General features: G+C 46.5%; 1 protein-coding gene across 3 annotated transcripts in view; it reads left to right on the forward strand.

Annotated features, from left to right (window-relative positions):
- The first annotated feature begins 3035 nt into the window (after window positions 1–3035).
- Window positions 3036–9720, forward strand: part of LOC143296203 (gamma-butyrobetaine dioxygenase-like) — a 26766-nt gene continuing 20081 nt past the window's right edge. The window contains exons 1-3 of one of the 3 annotated variants that reach the window (XM_076608018.1): window positions 3036–3186; window positions 4242–4385; window positions 9434–9531. In XM_076608018.1, coding sequence (XP_076464133.1) covers window positions 4247–4385; window positions 9434–9531 — 237 coding nt within the window. In that variant the 5' untranslated portion in view covers window positions 3036–3186; window positions 4242–4246. Of the gene's footprint in view, window positions 3187–4139; window positions 4386–8768; window positions 8795–9433; window positions 9532–9720 lie in introns of those variants that run through there. The other 2 variants (XM_076608019.1, XM_076608020.1) reach the window with 2 other exon arrangements.

Below are 9720 nucleotides of genomic sequence, written 5' to 3' on the forward strand. Positions count from 1 at the left end.
TGAGTGTGGGGGGGAGGGGGGCAGGGGGGGGGGTCCAACTCGGCCGGGAAAACGTGCGACTGATGATCAGTCGGTTGGGGACGTCCAGTCATAGGACTATCTTTGACTGATCGAAGCGGCGGCCGGGTCTTTAACTAAGTGTCGGCCCGGCCCGGGCATCAGTCCAGGCTGAATGACCCGCCGTAGTTTCTTAGTCATTGTGAGAACACCTGAAAAGGTTTCTGACAAAGTTAAATCGGTTGACTTAATCTGTGTTTCAGGTTGCTTTTTTTAAAATCAACAATAAATGGGGAAAACAATTACTGAAAGGTGGCAGAATCAGTGGATACGCTTATCTGCCAATGCAGTGTCCGTGACTGAGAGTCTGGGTTCGATTCCCGGTCTCGGCCTTTCACTACAGTCTTCGACCGTGCCCGGGTGGTTTGAGTGGAAAATCAAACCGTTCTTCACCGGTGAGCGTCCAGTCATTTGGACGAGATTACACGACTGATAAACGGAACTGTCCCAAGTGCTGGCGCACAACCCACCACGGCAACTTGAAACGGGTTGTCAGTCCCGCGGCCGGCGTCGCCGCAAAACTGTGGCAGAAGAAATGGCGCGAACTCTGATAGGTGCAAAAATATAGGCTGATCATATGCATGCTCTCAAGGCCTGACAAAACTGACGAGTCGGGGTTACGCTTCTCAGTGGTCAGGTATCTGCCTTACAGATGCGGCGGCCGGGATAGCGTATACTGATTCAGTTTGTCCAGTCCGAACTGATGCTCAGTCTGTTCACTCGGACGCTGAGACACCGGCTATGTCAGTGTCTACTACGTGTGGTGTAGCGTATCAGCCAGTTACTGATGCATTTGTCCGAAATGACCGCAGTGCAATGTCTCCTCCTTAAGATGCTGAAACTGCATTTAAAAACAACAACAACAACAACAACAAAAAAACCAACAACAACAACAAAACCTGTGTCCATCGACTGAAAAAACTAAACAAAAACTTGAACCCAAGGGACAACAACAACGGCGACGCCAGTCTTTAAAATATTACACACACATGATCATATTTTTTTTAAAGTGTCTTTTTCTCTCCAGTATATATCAAACCAATTCCAGTATTACTGGCAAATGGGTACTAAAATAACAAATTATTGTGTATGATTTTATTTTGTTACACCATGTCATTGTTATTGCAGTGCTCCGCCTCAACCCCTCAGTTCCCAGTTCAGGCTCAACTGGTCAGATACAGAGCCGTATTGTAAATCTCAAGTCAGCATCACTTCAATCACTTTAATTGAGCTATTTAAATGTATTAGAAATGTTATTTGATGTCAGCGTTTGGTCTTCACACATATGCATTATGTTGTTGCGTATCCCAAACCCGAGTGATAGTCTTTCCATGTAGTCTGTATACATGTGCTTTACTGTTCACTTGTGTTGACATGTTGTACTAATGACATTTGTTTATGTCATTCCAGGCACTGTCTTCTTCTCTTTTATTCTTCTCATCATCTTCTCCTTTATGTCTTCTTAGTTTCTCTGCACAACTATTGTAAATAAAACATTAGAAAACCCCATTTGTGACTGGCCTCTATATGTTCCTGGCCTGTGCGTGGGATCTTGTCTATCCTTCAATTGATCATATTTAGTTAAGTCTTTTGTGCCGTACCCTGTTAGAACCACTCGGGACACGGCTACAAAAGTGGAAGTTGTGATCTGTGCATTTGTCTATGGAGTACTGCTTTCGCTATTCCTATTGCATTGTATCAGACTGATGATTACATTTGGCCTTTGATTTAATTTTATTTTGTTCCCCATTTGTATTACCCCCCCTTTTGTTTCTTCTTTTTGAAATATCTTCGCTCTTCCTCTGTGACCGTCATCCTGTTATTGTCATGTTCCTTTGTTTCTCTATGACTCAAAAGAGTTAATGGGAATAAACAAACTCTGAACTCTGTTCGTACTTAATACTATTGCTTTTATTTCGCGCAGGCCCAGAAAGCACACGAGAAAAGTGTAACACAAGTGCTGTAACTGTGCACCGAACGCCGGGGCATGATACAGTGACTGTGCACCCAATGAGAACGTCAGTGCGGAGCAACGATCGCGGTGCTACGCTGTATCTGAGTACCGCACACAGTTCTGCCCCAGTCTAAATTCAATTTTTGCCGACTAAAAAAACAAAAACAAAAAACAAAACAAAAAAAACAAAAACAAAAAAAAACCAGAGCCAGAGAGGGAGACAAAGAGATACAATCGCATTTTTGTTTCGCCTTCGGGTTTTTCAAATCAGCATTTAAGTTTTCCCGTAGATTGGGAGAGAGACAGAGAGAAAATATTGAAGACAAAAAACAAAAACAAAAACAAAACAAAACAAAAACAAAAAAGACAACAACAACAACAACTGACAACAACAACAAAACAAAAAAAAAAGAAGGAGAAGACGAAAGACACACACACACACAAACAAAAATACCCAGACATATACAAGTTTCAATAATATAAGATATTTATAGAAAGCTAGAAAGCTATTCTTCCTAATTTCTAGAATGGCTCAGTCTTTTCACCAACCGGTTTTCGAATTTCAGACAGCTGTTCTTGATAATCCAGTATCTGACATTTTGTTAAGTCATGCTGGGATGAACCACTTACACCTCAAGTTACATCTTAGAAATGCTTGAATATTTAAATGGGGCATATGTCTAATGTGCGATTTTTTCTTGGTTCCTACCCGGCCGGCCATATTGCAGTGTGTGGGTTTTGTTGTTGTCAGGGTCCATAAACTTCTATACCTAGATCTGTGACCCATATGTCAGTTGACCATGCCCACTTCTCTCTCTCTCTCTCTCTCTTTCACTTTGTCACGTCACACACACACATCAGTACACACACGCACGCACAAACACGCCGTGGCAAACGGCACACGCACGCACACACCGCCGGGTGACAGGCTGTCACACACACACACACACACACCTGGGAAAGATCTGACTAGGGGCTCTATGTTCGGTTTCACCGAAAAGGTCAAACAAGGTCCGTGAAAACGAGGTCATGGCCAAATGTCCGTCAACGAGTTGGGTGTCCGGTTTGATTGCCTGCTGCCTGTTGCTGTGTTTTGCGTCCTGACCAGTTCTATTGATACCGGAGGATATCAGCTTTGTACAGAACACGATTGTTATTGTGCGGTTTTCAAATCGGTAAGTTCTATCTCTCTCGCTCCCTCTCTCTCTCTCCGGCTCTTTCTCTCTCCGACTCTCTTTCTCTCAGTTGGAAGTTCCTGGGTGTATTAAAGAAAAAGGAAGGAAGAAAGAAAAGTAAAATGTTGGTGTGCACGGTTTAGTTTTATTGAGGGAGTTACTGTCCCTGACCACACGTGACAAATGGACAGACAGCTGGTGTTCCATAAGACAAAAACGTCTGTTAATAATATCGCTTCAACTGCGAACAAAAATTGCCGTTGAAATGGGTCCCAAAATGATGGATACTAAAACATAAAAATACCCTAAAATCAAATGCATCTATCATCATAATTGAGTCCAAAACTATAGAAAATGCAACATCAACTTTCAAGTAAATTCAACTATGAATAAACCAAATTACATTTAAAATAGGCCTGGAATTCAGGATACGAAGATAGGAAATTACCCAACAAAATTTTAAGTATAAGAACACTCAAAATTGAGTTGAAAACCACAGAAAGTGGGTTACAACATCTACTCCCTTCAACTATGAGCAAACAAAATTGCGTTTGATAAGGCCCTTTAAATTTAGGATAGTGACCCATGATTCATTCTTTACCGAGATGGCTTGATGAAAAACGATATAATTAAAAAAATAATAATAATAAATAAAAAGAAGAAGAGAAAACCGTTGTGCACAACACTTTTGAAATAAATTTTAAAAAATGTTTGTTCTCTCTCTCTCTCTCTCTCTCTCTCTCTCTCTCTTGCTAACTTGACATTCATGTTTCTGATGACTGCAGTGCATACATTAAATTAAAAAAAAAAATTAATTGTGCATAGCTGGAGGGGGTGGAGTGTCTCGACCATGGGCCTTTGGATTATTTGATTTTATTTTTCTTCTTTTTTTCTTTTTCTTTTTCTACCCTGATAGCATATGTTGTGTAGCGTATACAGATCACTCTGCACTCTTTCACTCCTTTAAACTGTAACTGAACTAACATGATCTGTTGTTTGTGTTCAACCTTTGGTCACCGTTTGTGGCCCTGATGCCATCTGTGTGACTCCGTCAGATCTGATGGCACTGACTCACAGAGTGAGGGGAAGGCTGCAGTGTATGCTGTCCACAGTGAGGCAGCTGACCTCTTCACCTTTGACCACTGACCCTGTCCGCATCGCTGCAAGATCAGCTGGAGCGATTCAACAGTGGTGTCATGGTAAAGTTTACTTTGTATAATGTGTGTCCGTTCTTTGTGTGTGTGCGTGTGTCTGTCTGTCTGTCTGTCTCTTTGTCTGTACATCTGTTTTGTAGTTATGTGTGTCTCTCTCTCTTTGTGTCTCTCAATATATATATATTTTGAATTCTCATTGTCTCTTGGCATTTCAATCCCAGCTGTAATAGGCCAGAGACTTTCTCTGTGCAAATCTTCTGTTTCTATATGCATGTACATCAGATCATGCTATCATTCTTATCTCTGGTGGGGGAAAAACTTTTTCTTTGTCACTGGTGTCTGATTCCCACACTCACCTTACCTCTGAGTGGGTTTTTCTCTATACAACTGTTTTTAACATTGCTGTGTAGGCAGCTATTCTCAGTTTTCAGGTGTATAATTGTCTTTGACATGTTTGCGTTTCTACAACCCAACAAATACTGATACTGACTACAAAATTTCTAATGTGCATATTTGATCTTCCGCATGTGCATACATATGTGGTTCGTCCGTCGGGATCGACGAGGACCATCTAGTCATCCTGGGGGTGGGTGGGTTGGGCTCTGTGGGTGTGCAGATGACTGGTCAGGCCAATCCGCGCCTGGAAGGTTCTGACGCAGTGTGGACAGGGGATGGTGGCGGCTGTCGGGGACTTGCTGGCACTGCTTTTCCTGACCTGTCTGCATTGCTCTGCTGCAGTGATTCTGTTGGCCTCACAGGATTTGGTGCCTTTGTGGACAGTTGAACGCCACTTTCGTCTGTCCATTGCATTCAGCTCCCATGTGTTGTGGCTGCTGTTGAAGGCCTTCAGAGAAGCTTTCAGAGTGTCTTTGAAGAGTTCACCGTACAGCAGTTTCTTGGGGAGCCAGCGCAGCTGGGCCTGCATCAAGATGGTGTAGATGCTGGGCAAGTTTGCACGAGTGAGCACCTCTGTCAGGGATCTTCTCTTGCCACTTTATGCCGAGTTTTCTGAGGCTGGTGGTGTGGAAGTGGTTCAGCTTTTTGGCGTGGCGTTTGTAGACCATCCATAATTCACATCCATAGAGCAGTGTGGTGAGAACTATGGCCTTGTATACTTGGAGCTTCGTCTCCAGGGTGATGCCTCTCCTGTTCCAAACGTTCTTATGGAGTCTGCTGAAGGCAGCGCTGGCTTTGGCGAGTCTGGCATTCACCTCGTCGTCGATGACAACTGTGCGAGAGAGTGTACTGCCCAGGTATGTGAACTTGTCCACCGCAATCAGTCGTTGCCCGTTGATGAAGATGTTTGGTTCAACGTAAGGCTTTCCTGGAGCTGGCTGGTGCATCACCTCAGTCTTCTTTGTGCTGATTGTGAGGCCAAAGTTGTCACAGGCAGCAGAGAACTTGGCGACGCTGTGTTGTATGTCAGCTTCGGAGGCAGCATGCCAATGCCTACGTCAGCGTCTCTGAAGGCATCTGTCAGCATGGCTGAAAACATGAGACTGAACAGGGTGGGGGCAAGAACACACCCTTGCTTGGCTCCGTTGGAGACAGGGAATGGTTCTGAAGTCTCTCCGTTGTCTTGGACTCGGGCCAGCATCCCATCGTGTAGTTGCCGTATGATGGTGATGAAATTTCTGGGACATCCGTACTTCGCCATGATTCTCCAAAGGCCATCTATGCTAACAGTATCGAAGGCCTTGGTCAGATCGACATAGGTGGAGTAAAGGTCGGCGTTCTGTTCCTGACACTTCTCCTGGAGCTGCCTGGCAGCAAACACCATGTCGATAGTCCCACGTTCTTTCTGGAAGCCACACTGGCTCTCTGGTAGGAGACCTTGTTCAAGGTGCGATATGAGACGGTTGAGTAGCACTCTGGCCAGAGTCTTGCCTGTGACAGACAGCGGGGATATTCCACGATGGTTGTCACAGGCCTGACGATTTCCTTTGCGCTTGTACAGGTGAATGATGGAAGCATCTTTGAAGTCCTGTGGAACTGCCTCATGCTGCCAGATGAGCTGGAACAGCTGATGAAGCTTCTCAGTCAGCGCCATACCACCTTCTTTGTAGACCTCAGCTGGAATGGAATGGAGTCTGAGCCAGGGGCTTTGCCATTGGATAGCAGACGGATAGCTTTCTGGGTCTCCTCCAAAGTTGGAATGGCATCCAACGACTCACTGACTGGCACCAGGGGGAGTCGGTCGATGGCTTCATCATTGATGGTGGAAGGGCGGTTCAGTACGCTGTCAGAGTGTTCAAGCCCATCTCTCAAGGATCCCGTCCTTGTCAGTGATTAAGGTAGAACCATCAGCACTGAGGAGTGGAGCAGATCTGGAGGTGGTGGGACCGTAGACTTCTTTTAGGCCGTTATAGAAGTTCTTCATGTCGTTCCTGTCTGCAAAGCCCAGGATCTCATCAGCTTTGTTGCTCAACCAGGAATCCTGCATCTGCCGCAGCTTCAGCTAGATGGTGTTGCGTGCGCTCTTCAGTATGTCTTTCTTTGACTGTGACTTGGGATCTTCAGTGTGGGCTCTGTAGGTTTGGCGTTTGTCTTCCAGCAGCTGCTTGATCTCAGTGCAGTTCTCTTCAAACCAGTCTTTGTGCTTCCTGGCAGAAGGCCCCAGGCACTCCATGGCAGTGTTGTACACCGTCTCATGCAGTGTGCCCCATGCTGCCTCCACATTCTGGTTGTCCAGCTCGGTGGACTCAAGGCTTTCCTCCAGGGTGTCAGCAAAGCTCTGCTTGATGTTGCCTAGCTCCAGCTTGTTGACATTCAGGCGTTTGGGTGCTTTCATGCCCTGAGGCCGTCTCTTGGGCTGGATGCGGAGGTTGAGTTTGGAGACGATAAGGCGGTGGTCTGTCCAACACTCGGCGCCGCACATGGCCCTCGTGACTCGTACGTCCTGCCTGTCCCTCTTCCTGACAATGACAAAGTTGATGAAATGCCAATGCCCAGAGCGAAGATGCATCCATGACATCCTGTTATGGGTAGGGAGGCAGAAGACGGTGTTTGTGATAAGAAGGTTGTGCTCGGCACATGTCTGGAGAAGTAGTTGACCATTGCTGTTACAGTTGCCAACCCCATGCTTCCCAATCACGCCTTCCCAGGAGGTGCTGTCACAGCCAACTCTCGCATTAAAGTCACCAAGAATGATGAGCTTGTCTGTGTTGGGAACAGTGGTGATGACAGCGTTCAGGTCCTCGTAGAACTTGTCCTTGATCTCATCCGGGTTGGTCATGGTGGGTGAGTAGGCGCTGACAATGGTGGTAAACTTCTTCCCGTTGCATAAAGGGAGTTTCATCGTCATCAGGTGATCGTTCACTCCTTTCGGGGGGCCAGCCAGCTTGCCAATGAGGGTTGTCTTCACTGCAAAGCCATCTCCAGCCTCACATCTCTCTTCAGGTCCGCGACCACTCCAAAAGAAGGTGTAGCCTGCGCCTCGCTTACAGAGTTCTCCTTCTTCTGCCAATCTGGTCTCACTTAAGGCAGCGATGTCGATGTTGTACCTGGCTAGTTCACTCGCAATGAGTGCTGTGCGTCTCTGTGGTCTCCATGTGGCAATGGTCAATGGGGTGCTCCTTGTTTTTCTTCTTTCTTTCCTTTGTGTGTCGACCGCTTGAGTAGGGTCCCCGTCAGCCACGGTATGCTGACTAGGGTGGTGTGAAGCAGGCAATGTTTAGGGCACCTTTTCTAGCCCCTTCCTCATGCCATGGAGGTGAGCAGTGCTGTCCTGAAGAGGGCTGCTCAGTCACTCAGGGGGCTGCTGATCTCCACTGCTGCTCCAGTCGGTGAAAAACGACCCTATGGCCTGTGTGCAGGTCCGCGGCTGTGACTGCCAATGTACCCACAGCTGTCGCTTCGTCGCTTACCTGTTGCCACAGGGCTTGGGGAAAATGATGGTATGGGATGAAGGATGACTGATGACTTGCGCGATGACTTTGTTTATAACTTTGTTTATAGTGAGGAGGAGTTGCGCACCGTCAACCTCACTCTCTTGTCTGAGACTGTCTGTACCAGTGGCAAGACGAGGTCAAGACGACTGGAGATGGAAACGGATGCAGTGGATGACCAGGATGTCCTATGTGCCTCATCCTGCCCTCAGCACTCCACAGTGCTTTGCTGCAACCGCCTTCCTCTCCGTTGAACCATGAAGGTTTTTTCCGCAGAGTCTGCCGGATCCAGTCTTCACATGCTTGGGTAGACAAGCCCTAACTCACCGAGGGTTTGAGACCCGTCGGCTACCCTCACCTAGTTTAGCCAGCCTGTCAAAGCCGTTGCCCAGGGGTTGGGCGCTGCCACATGCTAGCAGCTTCTAGGACCCATAAGTGAGAGTGGGTGCCGGTGGGGACCAACAGAGGACGAACCACTCCTGGAAGAGCATGACAAGCCCCCCCCTCTAGAGGTACTACCGCTCCCGTGCACCCCCTGCATACATATGAACAGAATCAAGGCCCCAGGTCTGTTGAATGAGATTGGTTTGTTATTTTTTTAGTTACAAACTAATCTTTAAACTTAATGCACCAATTATGGACTTGAACCCAGGACTGAGATTGAAAACCCAACATTCTGACCACTCCACTGTCTGAGAAAGAATTAACAATCCTCATTCCTTACGGCAAAAAGTCCGAACACAAGGCGAAAAGCTAGTGATGATGAACATTATCATTGACCCCTTCATCTGCTGAACCAGAGTGAAATGAGATCAGTGTGGCATGAATTTTAAGTGCCGTACTTCTTAATGTGTGCTTGTCAGTGGTGTAATTGATTTTGCTGAGCAAAACTGTTGCAATCCCAAGAGGAAGAAGTGTAAATATAGAAAGCTAAGTAACATCCTGACTTGTAAGCTCCGTTTTATCTCTGTGAGGTGACAACCCTTCATTGACAAGCATACTCATTAGCTGCAGTCAAGTGGTAAATTGTATTGTATTGTATTACTCTTTCGTCACAGTAGGTTTCTCTGTGTGAAATTCGGGCTGCTCTCACCCAGGAAGAATGCTTTGCTACAATGAGAGCACCACCCTTTTGGGTTTCATTTTGAGATGTGAATAACCAGGTTTGGCCGGCAGGTGAGTGACTTCTCCTCTGTGTGTGACCAGGCAGGAGTGGGAACAGACTGATTCCAGACAGACAGGTTTTCCTGCACCGTACGTTGGCAGCTGTGTCCTCTGCTGCCCCGTCTGCTGGCAGGAAAGCTGTACGTTTTTTGATTTATTGATATGGATACTTACATAGTGCCTGTCCTCGGTCAGAGACCAAGCTCTAAGCGCTTCACAAACATGGAGTCATTTGCATAACAGGCTGCTGCCTACCTGTGTAGCAAAGTGAGAGCTGCCTTTAGGCATTCATCATTCATTTTCTGTGTCGTTTAGTCAGGCTTCAGGCA

The sequence above is a fragment of the Babylonia areolata genome, chromosome 21 (genome assembly GCF_041734735.1).
Source record: "Babylonia areolata isolate BAREFJ2019XMU chromosome 21, ASM4173473v1, whole genome shotgun sequence".
Taxonomy (NCBI): domain Eukaryota; kingdom Metazoa; phylum Mollusca; class Gastropoda; order Neogastropoda; family Buccinidae; genus Babylonia; species Babylonia areolata.